We start from the raw sequence: 16,351 nt of genomic DNA on the forward strand, positions 1-16,351 counted from the left end.
GTCGGCGGGTTAGCGCTGGCCAGCCAGGCCGCATCATGGATCCGAGGGCCAGGGGAAAGGTGAGGCTGGCTCTCCAGCCCTGAGTCACAGCGGACAGGCTGCTGGTGAAGGTCGGTGGTTGGGGACTCACAGGGGCCTGGACTGAGGGGGTGGGTGTCTCAGTCGGCTGGGGCTGCCGAGGCAGAACAACACAGACTGGGCGGCTTGTAAGCAACAGACATCTACTTCTCACAGTTCTGGAGGCTGAATAGTCCAAGGTCAGGAGGCCAGCAGATTTGGTGACCGGTGAGGGCCTGCTTCCTAGTTCAAGGATGGCACCTTGGAATGATGTCCTCACCTGGTGGAAAGGGCCAGGTGGCACCCTGGGGCTCTTTTTTAGAAGGGCGCTAACCCCACCGATGAGGCCTCCACCCTCATGACCTAATCACCCCCAAAGCCTCACTTCCACAATTAGGTTTCACCATGAGAGTTTTTGGGTGGACACAAACGTTCAGTCTCCGGCATGGGACTAGAGTCCAGGAGTGGAGGCCTGGTCTCCCAAGGAAATTTTGGAGGCTGTAGAGACCTCTGAAGACCTCTATTGATATTCACAACATTGCGGGGGGCATTTTAACTTACTGAAGAAAAACAACTCCTCCTGAGTCATGTGCATTGACATACCCATTTATTGATAAATTGCAACCCGCCCCCCACTACAGCATTTACCCTGTTCCACTGTTGTACTTTTCCCCCCGAAACACACATCATCCTCGTGCCACGCCGGCCAACAGAAATGCAACGGGAAACCACGTGCACAATGAAAAAATTTTCAGTAGCCACATTTTAAATAGTAAAAGGAAACAGGTGGAATTAATTTAAATTGTATATTTTATTTAACCCTATCTAACCGCATGATGCCATTTCACCGTGTAAGCAATACAAGAATGCTGAGCTGTTTTGTGTTCTTTTCACACCAAGGCCTTGAAATCCGGTGTGTATATGACACGCCATATCTCACATCGGACCAGCCCCACGCGGAGTCCCTGGCACTCGCTGCAGGACAGCCCGTGGCTACTGCACTGGACAGACAGCTCTAACCTCTTATGAAACTACTGGTGACTGTGCTTATCATGTGTTGTCATTGCTCGTCTGCCAGCGCGTGGGAGCCGCGAGGCCGGGGCCTTGGTTACGGTCCCTGCTGGGAACCCAGCACCCAGCACAGAGCAGGGCCCACTCCGTGTTGGCTGAACGCATCCAGCTGGCAGCGTGGGCTCCCTTCAGGCTCAGCCAGCAGCAATCTGGGTGGCAGATGCGACCGAAACTGTTTCCTCTTCCTGCTTTGCTTTTTTCTTTGTTCTTTGTGCTTTCTCTCCCCCGTTGTTTCCTTTTCCTCCACTTTCTTCCCCTTTTTCCTCCCCCAGCTAAGAGAGTAGTGATCGCATTTGGGCTCCGGAGCCAAGGGACTTTGGTTTAAGTCCTTGCTCGCTCTGCTCTGCCACTAACTAGCTGTGCCTCTTTTTAATCAAGTCCCTTAGCTTCTGTGCAATGTTTCTGGTGGCCTTGGGGATAATAATAATTCTTCCTGGTCTGGGGTGGGGTATAGGGCACAGGTGTGACGGCCACGGCTCATAGAGGCGCCCTGCTACATGTGTGGCCAGGATGAACCCATGTAACACTTGCGACTCCCCCAGGAAGCAGGCACGACTCAGACCACCTGCACGGCACAGATAAGGGAGTTGGGGCACAGAGAGGCCAAGCGACTTGCCCAAGGCCACAGAGCTGGCAGCTGGGCAGCCTGGCTGCAGAGGCAGGCCCTGGACGCAGTGGTTCATCAACATATACCGTTAAGGACCGACTGTGTGCCAGGCTCTGTTCTAGGAGCTGGGGGCACAGTGATGGACAAAGGAGACAGATTCCTGCTCCTGCGGAGCTTTTTATTCATTCTAGAGGAGGAAGGAAGCCAGTCAAAAAGATAAACACGTGTGTTGTGTGGTATGCCGGATGCTGATAAATGCTATGGAGAAAAAGGAGGGAAGGGAGGTAGGAATACTGTGGGGTGGTTTGTCATTTAAAACGGTGGATAGGAAGGAAGTCCTTGCCAGGATGACATTTGAGCTAGGACTTGAAGGGAGGGTGAGCCTCCTGGGTGTTAGGGAGAGCAGCGTTCCAGCAGTGAGAGCAGTAAGTGCAAAGGCCCTGGGGCAGGGGCAAGGCAGCAGGTCTAGGAGCTCCCAGGAGGCAGGCATGGCTGGAGCAGAGTGGGGAAGGGGGGAGAGGAACCATGAAGTCAGGGAGATGATGGTGTCCTCATGGGCCATGGTGAGGGCTGTAGCTCTTACGCTGAGTGAGGTGGGAGCCATGGGAAAGTGTTTTTTTTTTTTTTTTTTTTTTTTTGTTTTTTTTTTTTGAGACAGAGTCTCACTTTGTTGCCCAGGCTAGAGTGAGTGCCATGGCGTCAGCCTAGCTCACAGCAACCTCAAACTCCTGGGCTCAAGCGATCCTCCTACCTCAGCCTCCCGGTTAGCTGGGACTACAGGCATGCACCACCATGCCCGGCTAATTTTTTCTATATATATTAGTTGGCCAATTAATTTCTTTGTATTTATAGCAGAGACAGGGTCTTGCTCTTGCTCAGGCTGGTTTCGAACTCCTGACCTCGAGCAATCTGCCCGCCTCGGCCTCCCAGAGTGCTAGGATTACAGGCGTGAGCCACCACGCCCGGCCAAAAGTATTTTTTAATAACAGTTTTTATTGAGATATAATTTGCATATCATAAATTCACCCATTTAAAATCAACAATTTAATCGCTTTTATTCTATTCACAGAGTTGTGCAACCATCACCACAACCGATTTTAGAGCATTTTCATTGCTCCAAAAAGAAGCCCCATACCAGCAGTCACCCCACTGTCCCAGACCCTGGCAACCACCAATCTGATTTTTGTCTCTACAGATTTGCCCGCTATGGACATTTCATATAAACGGCATCACACACGTGGACTTCCGTGTCTGGCTTCTTTCACTCGCGTGTTTCCAGGGCTCATCCACGTGGTCGCGTGGACCAGAACTTCATTCCTTTTTATGTGGAGCAACATCCCAGCGTGTGGGTAGGTCACATTCTCTTTATCCCGTGAGGACTGATGGGCGCGGGGTCGTTTCCCCACTTTGGCGGTCAGTGCTGCCATGCACACTTGCGTGCAGGTTTCTGCACGGACGCGCTTTCCTCCCTCTGGGGCACATACCTAAGGAGGAGGCTGCTGGGTCTCTGGTGGCTCTCTGGTTACCTTAGAAGGGGCACCATCCTGCAATCCCACACACACTGTGCGAGGTTGCAACTTCTCATCTTTGCCAGCATTCATTATCTGGCTTTCTGATCACAGGAGGCTTTTGAGCCACGGAGGAGTCACCATCTGACTCGGGTTTTGCAGGACCCCTCCCCATACACCCATGGGTAATATTTTATTATTGTTAATCTTTCTTTACTTTGGCATTTTTGTCTTTCCTAAAGGCAAGGCCTCTCTCTAAAATGTGATGTCTTTTTTCTTCCTTCTTAAGCTGCTGTCCCTGCCTCCGGAAGTGACTCCCCTCCGCGAGGTGGAGGTGGGTCATGTGTGTCCACCACTCTTTCATCTCTGCCCTTCTCATTGTCGAGTGACAGCATGGCGTGCCACGACGCACTCCAGCCACGGCCTTGGGGCTCTCTTGGGTAAGCACCACGCACATTTGGACCTTGAAGACTTGGCCATAAATAAAAGTTGGTTTGGACAGCGTGGCCAAGGAGAGTCGGGATGGGGGGATGTGGGGCCGTGCGTCAGGGCCGGGCCAAGCGCACGTTTTACTAAATTGGCTAATTTCCAAGAACTCCAACCAGCATTAAAAATAAGACAATCCCCATAGTGAAGGCTGTCGAAGGCCTTAAGGAATTTAATGAAATTATATTAATTCATTAATCAATCAGTACTTTGATTAATGAACAAGCTAATTAGTGAATTGATTAAAGTATTTATTGAGTGCCTGATATGTGCTAGGCATTGTTCCAGGTGCTGAGGATAAACCCCTTAGTGGACAAAGACCAGCTTCTGTCTCTCGGGAGCTGGGGGAGAGGAATAAGTGAGCAGACACACAAGACGATTTCAGGTAAGACTGGGGTGATTTGACAGAGGGTGGGTTGGGACTCCCATTTTCAACAGCTTCCCAGAAGTGGGCTTTGGGCTGAGACCTGGAGGAGGAGAAGGAGTCGCCATGGTAAGATCTAGGAGGAGAGTATTCTAGATAGAGGGAACAGCAAGTGCAAAGGCCCTGTGGCAAGAAGAAGCCAGGATGTTCCAGGAGCAGAAAGGAGGCTGGGAGTACAGCGAGCAACGGGGGCGCAGGCGGCAGACGGGGCAGAGTGTGGCAGGAGCCAGGCTGTGGAGGGCTTGGACCAACAACAATAAGTAGCTTTGTTGCACTTACACATTCTAGGCACTGTTCTGAGCACTGTCCCATATTTTTCCAACTTCTTTAATCCTCACCACAGCCCTTGGAAAGAGAGGCTCTTATTATCCCCATTTTACAGACAAGGAAACTGAGGCACAGAGAGGCCCAAACCACTTGCCCCCGAGTCTGGATTTCTCTGAACCTGTTCCTCTAGGTCAGGGTGGGGCCCCTCCTTGGGGCACTGGACAGTATCGGGTCTCCTTTGAGAAGACGGTGCCAGGCAAGGCCCTCTGGCCAGGACACAGAAGGTGATCAATAAATGTTTCAGGCCAGGGCATGTCGCTTAAGGTTGGGCCTAGGAGAAGGCTGCTTTCTTCTAGGGTTGAATAGAGCTTCAGAAGAGCTCATTCTGAGCCCTGGAGGACAGGGCTGCCTTGCCGAGGTGTTGGTGACTCAGCCCTCCTGTCCCCATGTAACCCAGGAGGAGTCTCTCAGTGACATCTTTCACAAAAACGAGAGGACTGGCCCACACCAGGGGCCCAAACTCAATGTGGGGTGGACAGTCAGGCACCAGGAGGCAGGGGATGAGGAGCATAGCAGGGAAGCACATTCCCGAGGGCAGTCCCCTGCCTCTGTGCCAGCTCCTGGCTGTGCCCCCTGAGCAGTCTCGGCCTTCCTTAGAAAGCAGGGACTCAGTTTTGCTTACTGACTTCTCTGTCCCTCAGTTCTCTGATCTGCAAAACAGAACCATCCCGTGCCACCTAGAAGGCCCTCATTCATTCGTTCCTTCATTCATTCCGGAATGCCTGTTGAGTGGGCAGCCGGGCTGGCTCTGTCGCAGCTGGCCCGAACGGTGAGCGCAAAGCAAACGGTGAGCGCAAAGCGCAAAGCGCAAAGCGCGAGCATTATTGCCAGGTGGTGCCGGCGATAAGGAGGAGCTCGGGGGCGGCTAGGGGCCACCTCAAACAGGGCGGCGGGGGAAGCCTTCCAATAAGGCAGCGGGAACAGAATTGGGGGCCGAGGGAGTGCAGAGGCTGGTTCCAGGCGAGGGAGGCCGGGTTAGAGCGTGTGCGGGGGACGCGGGGACGGAGCACGAGTGTGGTGGTCGAGAGTGCAGCCCACCTTAGGGCGCAGCGTTCCCAAGCAAGAACTTGCTACCAATGTGCGCCTTGGTGGTGCCAGTGACAGAGGAAGTTGGGGGGAGGAGGACGAGGGAGGGGAGGAGAGAGGAGGGGATAGCGAGAAGAAGGGGGGTGACGGGGGCAGGGAGGGCGCGCGGCGCTGCAAACCTGAAGCTAGAGCGCCCGGCCGGCCTTGGCAGGGTGGGGCGGGGCTTGGCAATCCTGGCCCCGCCCCCAGGCCGTGCCGATCCGCGCCCGCCCCCGGCCCCGCCCCCTCCCCTTCGCAGGCCCAGGACCCGCCCCCCGCCCCCGCCAGAGTCCCTGCTCCGGAGGCCGCCCGCCCGGGGGCGGTCCGGCGGAGCAGGCGATGGCGCATAAAGCCGCAGGCCACCTGCTGGACTTCTTCGTGAGCCACCATCCGGGCCCCGCCGTGCCGCTGCGGCCAGCATTCCTGGAGTCCCGGCCTCTGTCGCGTCCGTAGCAGTCCCCGTCCCCCGCCAGGCGCCGAGCCCTGCGAGCTCCGGGCGGGCACCAGGGCGCGCAAGCATGGGCTGCCACGCCAGAGCGCGCGGGGCGGCCGCGGCGCTGGGAGTCCTGGGGCTGCTGTGCGCCGTGCTGGGCACTGTGATGATCGTGATGTTGCCCTCGCTCATCAAGCAGCAGGTCCTCAAGGTGGGTGAGGGGCGCCCGGGTCGGTAGGCAACCCCACTGGAGGGCGCCGAGGCGGGCCAGGGGTGCTGCCAGCCGGTTGGCGACAGGAACGGGGTTCGGCGCCCTGGGCCGGCCGCAGAGCACGGGGAGACCAGCGTGGCTGCCCCGCTGCAGGACCCCACCGGCCCAGGCTGAGCCCGAGGGCAAAGGGGGCACCCAGAGGCTTGGCTGCCCGCGCAGGCCAGGGTGGGGGAGGCCTGAATGAGAGGCCACCCGGGGGACCTGACCCTGCCCTAAGGGATCTGGGGCGGGGACGGGTCAGGACTGTGGCCATGTTACCCTTGCAGGGCTGCCCAGGGGAACACCCACACGCCTCTTTCCACAGCGGCCTCTAGCAGTGTCTGGTTAAACTGGGACCGCGCTTTGCTTGTCTCCTGCGAGCCCAGGAGGAACCTTCCCTTCATGTGCTCCTGCAAGGCCCACGTGGGCGCGCAGCCCGCTGTAGGTGCTCAGCCGAGCATCCCCTGCCGTTAGGAACCTTTATGTAAAAACTCTTTCTCACAGTGGCAGGGCTGGCTCTGCTGTCCCCGCACGCCTTCGTGACTCAGACCGAGAGCGCGATAAGCCGCTTTTCTCCTGCTCGCTGGTCGCAGGCTCCAGCCCAAGGTCCTCCTGGGAGCAGCAGCCTGAGGTCTTTCCTTTGATCCTGGCCAGACACAGCATTGCCCTTTTAACCGGGGAGACAATTAGGCGGTCAGCTGGCTCTGCCCTGGGTGGTCCGCCTAAATGAGCCCGGCTGACACCTGAGCGAAGAAGGGCTGGGAGATTGCAGAATCTCCAGCCTCTCAGAGCTTGGAAGCCACTGAGCCAACACCTGCAGCGCCTGGGAGGGGAAACTGAGGCTCACCTTTCCCAAAGGTTCAGCTGGACACAGAGCTGGGGTGACCATGTGGAGATTGTCATGCTGGTTGAACCCCCGCCTGCTGCTTTAGACTGAGTTTCTTAAGAATGGGGGCTTGTCCCTAATCATGTCTGTGCGCCAGTTCACTGGGTGAGTGAGCGAATGAATGAAGGCTGCATCTGCTTAGACCCGGCTGCCACTTCTTGGGACCCTGCTGACTTTAAAGGTGGAGCGGCGTTGGGCCCTTCTCAAGGTCTCTGGGGGAGCAGTTGTCTCTAGAGTCCTCCTGGCCACGCTGTGTCTATTTTTTGGTCTTTCCAGCCATGTCCAGTGAAGTTCTGCAACCCTATTGCAAAGTGGTGAATGGCGACACTGCCTCTGGGAATGGTGGGAAAAGCGACAGAACTGCTTCCTCCCCGTGGCAGCCAGGGGTGTTTCTGTGTTGCGCTTTTCAGAGTACCTGTGCTAGCTTTAGCTCCGTGACAGCCTTGTGGTTTCTGCAACACCGAAGACTCCACTGAGTGTGCATGGTGGCCCTGGAGAGAGGCTGTCACTCAGGTGGTGCAAGCAGGGGACCCTGTGCAAAGAGCACCTAGTCTCTTGCTTCGGGTGTGGAGGTGGTGGGCTTTACACCAGATGAATCTTGTCAGCTCAGTCGTTGTGGGGCTTATTCCAGGGTGTCTTGTGTGTCATGATGTCGATCTAGTTAGGGGTGTGCGTGCCTGTGTGTGCGCTGCCCGCTTCCCTGCCTCCTCCCTCCTCTGGGCTTCCACAGAGGAAATCCACATCGTCCTCACTTGTCCCAGAGCTGGGAACTCTGGGCTTGAAGTTGAATGAGAGCCTTCTGGCACCCTTCTGCGAACATCCCAAGCGCGATTGGTCCAGGGCTGAGTGGCGTGAAGGCAGGAAGACAGAAGCCACGCCCAGCCCAAGACGGCCACTTCTTGGATGGCCTGGCTGGAGCAGCAGCCAAGTGCCTTGGCGGGGAAGAAGAAAGCCTGTGTTCAGAGAACCGAGCGGTGGGGACGCTAGGATGGGCAGGGACGGCTGCTGGTGTTTTCTTTGGCTGCGCGGATCTGTGCACAACTTGAATGGGAGGCCTTGTGCTTTTATTTATTTATTTATTTTATGCTTTTTGGTTCATGAAAGGAGTCCATACAGTTGGCCCTCTGTATCCGTGGGTTCCGCATCCGTGGAGTCACCCAGCCTCTGAATGAGTATATATGGAAAAAAAATAATAAAAAATAACAATGCAACTATAAAAATAATACAGATTTGAAAAATACTATATGACAACTATTTATGTAGCATTTACATTGTATTAGGCACTCTAAATAATCCAGAGATGGTGTACAGGAGGATGTGTGTAGTTTATGTGCAAATTCTATGCCATTTTACATCAGGGGCTTGAACCTCTCTGAACATTGGCATTTGTGGGGGTTCTGGAGCCAGTTCCCCTGTGACACTAAGGGGCAACTGTATACAGAAGACACGAGTACTTGCTTGTAAAAGAAACTCAAATGTTGGTAAAAAGAGAAAGTTCCTCCCATTTTATTCTCCTCCCCAGCTATTATCACCATCATTAGTGCGGATCTTTCTAGACCTTTTGCTGTATGTCACAAGCACATGTATGTATATATTAATATATGTATTTTGCATAAATTGAACTATACTATCTAAAAATATCCTGCAGGTTGCTTTTCAATTCAGCGATATCACTTGAAGATTGTTCCATGTTGTCACAATGCATTTTCCTCTCTGCCGCGTGGCGTTCCTCTGAATAGTGTGTATGATACATACACACTTGTTAACCTGTTTCCCCATTGCATGATAATTTTCTCCGTCACAAACGACAGTGAGTGTCCCGCTGGGTGCCTCTCTGTGTGCACGTGCAAACCCTTCCGTGGGGGGATTCCTACAAGTAGAACCTCTGGACAGGAAGGTGTGCTCAGCGTAAACTGTGACAGTTCCCGTCAAATTGGCTCTCTGGGTAGTTCTACCATTTTTACTTCCACTAACAAGGCAGGAGACCCCCAACCCTCCACTTCCACTTCTCACTCCTGACTGTCGGCGCCGGAGACGGCCGATTTATCACTGTCAGTTTTTAGCGCCTCTGATTTTCATTTCTCAGGTGACTGGTGAGGGTGAGTAGGAGCGTGATGCGTTTCGAAACCCGTGCCAGTATCTGCAGCTCAGCGTTGCAGGGCCCGGCGGTGCCAGTTGCCCGCGGGGACCTCAGGCTGATTACTTCACTTCTGAGCCAGAGCTGCTTTCTTCAGCTCCAAGACCGGGCTCAGATCTGGTTTCCCCTGGTGAGACTGGGAGCTACGAAGGGGACTACGTGTGTGGAAGTGCCCCAGATGTTACCCGGTTCTCCTTTGCCTCTGCCAGCAGCTTTGTGAAATGGAGAGAGGCAGTGGAAGTTTTCCTCCCTACAGATAAGGAGGCTGAGGCATGGCGAAGGTCACTGGCTTGCCAGGGCGCATGGCCTGCGGCGGTGGTGGACAGGAATCCGCACTCTGAGTCTGGGTCTGCCCTTCCGTGGGGAATAGGAAAGAAAGGGGAGCTCTTCGTCGAATGCAGTCCTACATCCAAGTTAGAAAAAGGAACTAGATACGTATGTTTCAGCATGGGCAGGCCCCGAAAACACAGTGCTAGTTGGAAAAAGCTCAGGTGCTATTTATGTTAAAAAAAACTAAACACCAAGCAATAGTCTGTATGTTCAATGGGTTAATATTAGAGCACGTAAAAGCTTGGAAAAGGTGTGGAAGGGCACACGCAGACTAACAGAAGTGGTCAGTCACTCTAGAGGGAAAGGGGAGAGGACTGGGCATGTGGCCAAAGGAAGCCTAATACTTTATCTGTAATGATCCTATTTTTTTAATAAATAGAATGTATTCATATATTATGTGTTTAATTAAAAATTCCATATCAGCAGGCAGGTGTAATCCCAGCATTTTGCGAGGCCGAGGCAGGAGGATCACTTGAGTCCAGGAAGTTGAGGTTACAGTGAGCTATTACTAGGCCACTGCACTACAGCCTGGGCAACAGAGCAAGACCCTAAAAAAATAAAAATCACGAATGAACAGATACATTAACTTTCCTCAAAGAATGGCCAAATGAATCAGGTCTATAGACACAGGAGGCACTGGCAGAGGGGCCCTGTGGTTGGTGGCTTGGACGGGTCTTTGGGGAGTGAGACTCATTTCTTCTCCTTTACTCAGCTGGAGGGATTGGACAAGGTGTTTGGATGGAACGCACTAAGGGCCGTGAGCATTAACTTCACGGCACCCATTCACAGGTGGCCTGCAGTGTGCCACATGGGGTTCAGTGTACCTTTGCAAGTATCATCTCGCTCAGTACCGGCACAGTGCTGTGACACATGACTTATTGTCAGCTAAGGAGACAAGCTGAAGAGGGCAATTTGCCCTGAGGGACCTTACGGGGGCGTGGGTGTGTGAGGCGACGTCCCAGAGGCAAACCCCGTGAGGACGGGGACTTTTGCCCCCGCTGCCTGGAACTAGGCCTGGCGTGCAGTTGCCCTTGGGCATTTGAATGAATGACGAAGGCACAATCCAGGTCCCTGTGTGTCTCTGGTCATCCAGGAAAGGCCTGGTCGGGCTGTAGGGAGAGGCTCGCCTGCCAGGCCACTGTCTTGGTGACGGGCCTCGTGGTGGCCTTCTCCCATGGCCAGCAGGGAAGCTGAGTCCCCTCTGCTGACTTTAAGTTGGTTTCTCGTCGGACCAGCCTCAGGTGCTTTGTGCAGCTGCGGGGGCTGCCCCCACCTGTGGGCCCTATCTCAGTAAGTGGCACTTCCAATTGTCCCCACAGGTGTAGAGGTGAAAACCTTAGGCCACCCTTGCCTGTATGCTTTTTCTGATGCCTCTGTGTCTCCTACATCAGCAAATCTTCCTGACTTCCCCTTGAAACATGTCACCATCTCTGCCCCACCCGGCCCTCCCCTGCCCACTGCTTGGACTGGGGCAGTAGTCTCATCCCTGGTCTCTGTGGTAGCCAGAGGGGTCCTGTTAAGTCATGTTCCAAGCTGTTCACAACTCTTCCGGGTTCCCCATCTCACCCTGAGTGAACCCCAAAGTCCTTTCAGTGGCCTGAAGGGTCTCCACGACCCCGCTGTCATTCCCTCTCTCATCTCAGCCCTGCTCCTCTCCTTGGTGGTCCTGGAGCCCACCAACCTGGTCCTACCTCAGAGTCCCTGGCTAGCTTCCCCATTGCCAGGGAGGCTCACCCCCCAGCTAGCTGCTCAGCCTGCCCCCACTTCCCCAAAAGTCACCCCCGTTACGTTGTATGTTTATTCGTGCATTCTCGTTCTCACTCATGGACTCAGAAGTCTGAGGGGTGGGGCCTTTCCTGTCACTGTCACTGCTGTGTCCCTGAGGGCCAGAGCAGCACCTGGGCTCCTGGTAGACCCCTCACCACTACAAGGGTAGCAGAGTGGACCGGGCAGGACATGCTGTTGAGGTCTGGCTGCTCCTGTACCCTCCTGACCCCCACCCCAGCCTCAAACTCCTTACTCCCCCCGCCCCCAGCCAGAGCTGCACAGGGAGACTTCAGGAGCCCAGGCTTGAGGGCCGCCTGGGCGCCACGGTCTGACCCTGAGTCTGTGCCCTTTGGCAAGTCTCCTTTGCCAGTCGGTCAGTTAAAAGGTGAGGGCTGATGACAGATTACAGTTAACGGGCACTTATGTGCCGGACACTGTTCTGAGCATTTTACACATATTAACGCATTTCTTTTAGTATCCAAATAGCTACTGTTGCTTCTGTTTTATTGAGGGCATGGGCACACAGAGAGGGAAAGTAACTTGCCCGGGGCCACACAGCTACAAGTGGTAGAATCAGGGTTTCCACCCAGGGAGGCCGGTACCGCCCGCCCGGTAGGCTCTCCCCCGACAGTGGCAGATACTGGGGGGCAGAGCAAGGCCCTTCCTTCTCCCCGAATTGCCAGTGGGCCCTTCCAGGCCTTTCTCCTTATAGTCACCGCCCACCCCTAACCTGCTGGTGCAGAGCCCCCACCTCCCCCTTTCCTGGGGGGAGCGTCTGGGACCAGCGTCCTGTTCTACAATCACAGACGCCAAGTGAGGCTGGGGGGGTGGCCGCTTCCTAGCCTGGGGCTTCAGTGACCCTGGGGCCGGACACCCACCTGTCCTGCAGGGGCTGCTGGGCTGGATCTGCCCCTTTGCCAAGGGCCACCCCACAACCCCCCTAACCTCCCAACTCCCGTCCCCCGCCACCGTGGGGTCTGGGAGCGAGTTGTGATGTTGAGAACAGCAGGGTGTGTTGGGGGACCACACATTGGACAGTAGGACACGCTGTAGAACTGCCGGTGGTCACGGGTGGGGAGGGGCTCCTTCCTCTGGGGACAGTGGGATCACAGGTGTTCTCTGGCTGTTGTTTTGTTTTTCTTCCTCTTTCCTGCCATCGAGCTTCCTAGTCCTCCTGCCGCGTGAGAGCTATTTCCACTCACTCCCTGGTGACAGCTGACAACTCAGGCTATTTTTAGTTTCCCTGAGTCTAGTTTATTTTTGTTTCCCTCTTTGCTCCTAGTGGAGTCGCGTCTCCCTGGCTTCAGGAGCGTGTGTATATGTTTTTGCACACGCGTGTCAGTCTGTGTCCACGTGTGCTGCTGGTGAACACACGAGTGCTGACACGCCAACATGTGTTTGTGCCTTGGTGCATGGCCATATGTTGGTGCATGTGCAAACACGTGTTGATACGTGGCCACACGTGTTGCTGTACCGCATGCGTCTTGCAGTGTTTGCGAATGCATCCAGTGTGCTACCAAGTGTTGGCATGCACCCACATGTGTTGATGCGGACACACGTGTTAGCACACGTACACACATGTGCACACACAGGTTCATGTGTGTCATTGTACGCGGACGTGTGTGTACACATGCATGTTGACGTGTCCACTGTTGTCTGGCCTTGCTGGGGCCAGGCTTGGCACTGGGCTATGTTTGAGCTGCCCAGATCTTCCCATTCCAGGAAACGCACCCCGGCCCTTCCTGGAATCACCGCCGTTTCTGTGCCGAGGCGCCAGAGCTTGGGGCGGCTCAGCTCCCACAGTCCTCCGACCCGGGCCTTCAACTTCCAGAAGGGGACATGGACGTGGGTCCCTACTGAAGACTTTTTTCCTGGATACATCTGGGTCCCTGTGGAGAGCTGGCACAGGCTGTGTGCCCTCTGGGTGTCTGTGGCTCCTGTCCAAAGGTCGTTAGTGTCCAGACGGCATTCCATGTCCTCGGTGGGCAAAAGAGAGGCTCCTGGGGCCACAAGCCACTGTCCCCAAGGCCGACACCAGAGGAGTTTTCTGGTTCGTGCTCTTGGGACTAGAGGGATCCATGGGCTTCCCCTCAAGCCTTGCCCGGAGAGGCAAACGCATCAGCCCTGCAGAGGATTCAGCAGGAGGCCTCGGCCAAAAATAAAACACAAAGAACAATAAGAGAATCCCTTTTGTTCACCCCAGCTCCCTCCCTCTCCTTCAAACGTGACCTTGGCCTCCACTGGCCCCAGGAGTGGCCAGGCTGCAGCTGAAACACAAAGAGAAACAAAAACAACACAGAAAGCTTCATTCTTGGCCAGGGAGCCTCAGAGGGCCCAGGAGTTGGCTGTTTTCATCCCAGGGCCCTTGGGTAAGGTCTGAAGCTGCCCGGTCTGCTCCAAACCTCCCCATACCAGAGGCCCAGGGTCCCTCCCTCTCGGCCCAGGGCATGGCTGCCTTCATGTTTTGGTTTCTTTTCCCTTTTCCCACTGTTTCTTCCTGTTCACCCATCGCCTGGTGCTGGGGAGGAGGGGGGAACTGGAGTGGCCTGACTCTTGTTCACTTCCTGGCATTTTGGGTGGAGTTCCTTCCACCTCTTTTGGAAGCTTCTCGAAGTCCACTTGAGCCACTTTAAATGTCCATTCTCTTGGTTTTCCTGCTCCCTCAATGGCTGGCTGCTCTGGGTCTCACGTGCTGTTGTTCCTCCTTGTGTCCCTGAGCTCTTGACAGTGGAGTGTCCCAGCCTCGGCCTTGGCCTTCCTTTCTGTGCGAGCGCATCTAGGCTTGTGCACTAAATGCAGTCTTTGTCCTGACCGCTCCCAAGCTGGTAGCCCTGGGCCCCGACCTCTCCCCTCCCCTCCAGCCTCGAGCATCTAACGCCAGGCTCCCGTCTCAGCTCAGGGGTGGCAGGCAGCTCACACGCACCTCACCCCCTCCTGACCTCCTGCCATGCCCCATCTCAGCCACCCCAGCCTCCGCCTTCACTCCACTCCCGCTTCTCACCTAGAACTCGGCAGGGGGTTATGGCTTCATCTTCAAAAGGTATGCGGAATTTGACCACGGTTCACCACGCCTATGGCACCATCGACTCTGGACCAGGTGCCATCACCTCTCACCTGGATCCCTGCATCTGCCTGTTCGTTGCTCTCCTGCATCGCCCTTGCTGCCAGCAGGGTTTCCCAGCAAGCAGCCGGGGGACGGGGGCTGTTAGAACTGCGGTAGCCACCGTCCTCCTCTGTGCCAAGCCCTGCCCAGCCTGGCCCGTCCCCTGGGAGTCAAAGCCAAGCCGTTCCCCTGGTCCACGAGGCCTGTGCCATCACCCCAACGCCGTTCTCTCTGCGTCACTGTCCCCATCCCCTTGCACACGGGCCCCCTGGCTGTCCTCAGACACAGGGCACAGTCACCTTAGCTCAGGCGTCCTCAAACTATGGCCCTCGGGCCACATGCGGGTGTTTTTGCCTGTTTGTTTCTTTACTTCAAAATAAGATATGTGCAGTGTGCATAGGAATTTGTTCATAGCTTTTTAAATTTTTACTTATTTTTGAGACAGAGTCTCGCTTTGTTGCCCAGGCTAGAGTGAGTGCCGTGACATCAGCCTCGCTCACAGCAACCTCCAACTCTGGGCTCAAGCAATGCTCCGACCTCAGCCTCCCGAGTAGCTGGGACTACAGGCACGCGCCACCATGCCCGGCTAATTTTTTCTATATATATGTCAGTTGGCCAATTAATTTCTTTGTATTTATAGTAGAGACAGGGTCTCGCTCTTGCTCAGGCTGGTTTTGAACTCCTGACCTCGAGCAATCTACCCGCCTCGGCTTCCCAGAGTGCTAGGATTACAGGCGTGAGCCACCTCGCCCGGCCCATAGCTTTTTTAAAACTATAGTCTGGCCCTCCAACGGTCTGAGGGACAGTGAACTGGTCCTCTGTTTAAAAAGTTTGAGGACCCCTGCCTTAGCTCTTCCCTCTGCCAGAACCCTCTCCCCTGACATGGGCTCGCCCCTCCTGTAGGTCTTTGTCTACCTCATGTGCTCACCATGCCCTCCCTCTGCTAAGAGTCAGGATCCCGCCGCCTCCTGTCCCCACGCTCCCGACCTTGCCCGCCCTGCCATGTCCTCCCCGCAGCCCCAGCTTGCCCGCGGGCCACGCTCATCGCTTGTTGGCTGTTTCTCCCCAGGAGAACGTGGGGCTGGAGGGCAGGGGCCTTCGTGATGTTTGTAGCTGTGTCCCGAGCACCTGGAACGCCGCCTAGCACATGATCTGAACTTCTCAAATATTTATTGGACGGATGTTTAAAAGACAGGGGTTGTTTCCCAGGATGGTTCGTGACTGGAGGCAGGTTGTGGGCCTTGGCAGGGACATAGGGCCTGCTCCCCTCCACCCACCACGGCCCCTGCCCCAGGCCGAGCTGCCATCATCTCTTGCCAGCAACTGCCAGAGCTTCTCGGTGCGGCTGCCTGTTCCGCCTGTTCATGCCGCTCTGTTGTCCCTTCTCACGAGCAAAGCCAGAAGACTCTTTAAAAAATGCAAACTGGATCATCTCACAAAGCTGATTAAAATCTGTGTTTGGCATCAGACCTCTCTGGCCCCACGGCCTGTAAGTCCCTTCCTCATGGGGCCCTGCCTACCTCACCTCTTGGCACTCCCACCTCGAGGGCCTTCCTTTTCCTCTAATGTGTCATGTTCTTCCTACCTCAGGGCCTTTGCACATGCTCTTCCTTCTGCCTGGACTGCTTTTCCCCTGGCTCTTATGCTTGGTTCCTTTTACATATTTAAGCTCAAAGGTAACCTGTTGAAGAAGACAGCCCCTGACCACCAACCCCTCCCCATGGACAGCTGTCCCCCACCCCCACTGTCTGCTGCACCTGCACTGTAACCAATCCGTGTTATTCCCTCTGAGCCCTTGTCAGTCTCTGAAATTGTCCTGTTCTCTTGCTTGTGGTTCTGTGAGGATAGGGACCTTGTCTGTCTTGTTTAGGGCTGCATTCCACAGATGGAGCCCCTTGTC

The 16,351-nt window shown here is 55.2% G+C and overlaps 1 protein-coding gene and 1 long non-coding RNA gene across 4 annotated transcripts in view; both read left to right on the forward strand.

The window, feature by feature from the left end:
• The first annotated feature begins 2,355 nt into the window (after positions 1-2,355).
• Positions 2,356-5,580, forward strand: LOC142863516 (uncharacterized). The gene is made up of 3 exons (XR_012914294.1): positions 2,356-3,084; positions 3,358-3,683; positions 4,006-5,580. It is a non-coding gene; the product is annotated as an uncharacterized LOC142863516 (long non-coding RNA).
• Positions 5,581-5,842: 262 nt separating this feature from the next.
• SCARB1 (scavenger receptor class B member 1) overlaps positions 5,843-16,351 on the forward strand; it is a 62,510-nt gene continuing 52,001 nt past the window's right edge. For all 3 annotated transcript variants that reach the window (XM_020282946.2, XM_020282947.2, XM_075996442.1), the window contains exon 1: positions 5,843-6,189. In XM_020282946.2, coding sequence (XP_020138535.1) covers positions 6,064-6,189 — 126 coding nt within the window. In that variant the 5' untranslated portion in view covers positions 5,843-6,063. The remainder of the gene's footprint in view (positions 6,190-16,351) is intronic.

The sequence above is a fragment of the Microcebus murinus genome, chromosome 22 (assembly GCF_040939455.1).
Source record: "Microcebus murinus isolate Inina chromosome 22, M.murinus_Inina_mat1.0, whole genome shotgun sequence".
NCBI classification, from domain to species: Eukaryota; Metazoa; Chordata; class Mammalia; order Primates; family Cheirogaleidae; genus Microcebus; species Microcebus murinus.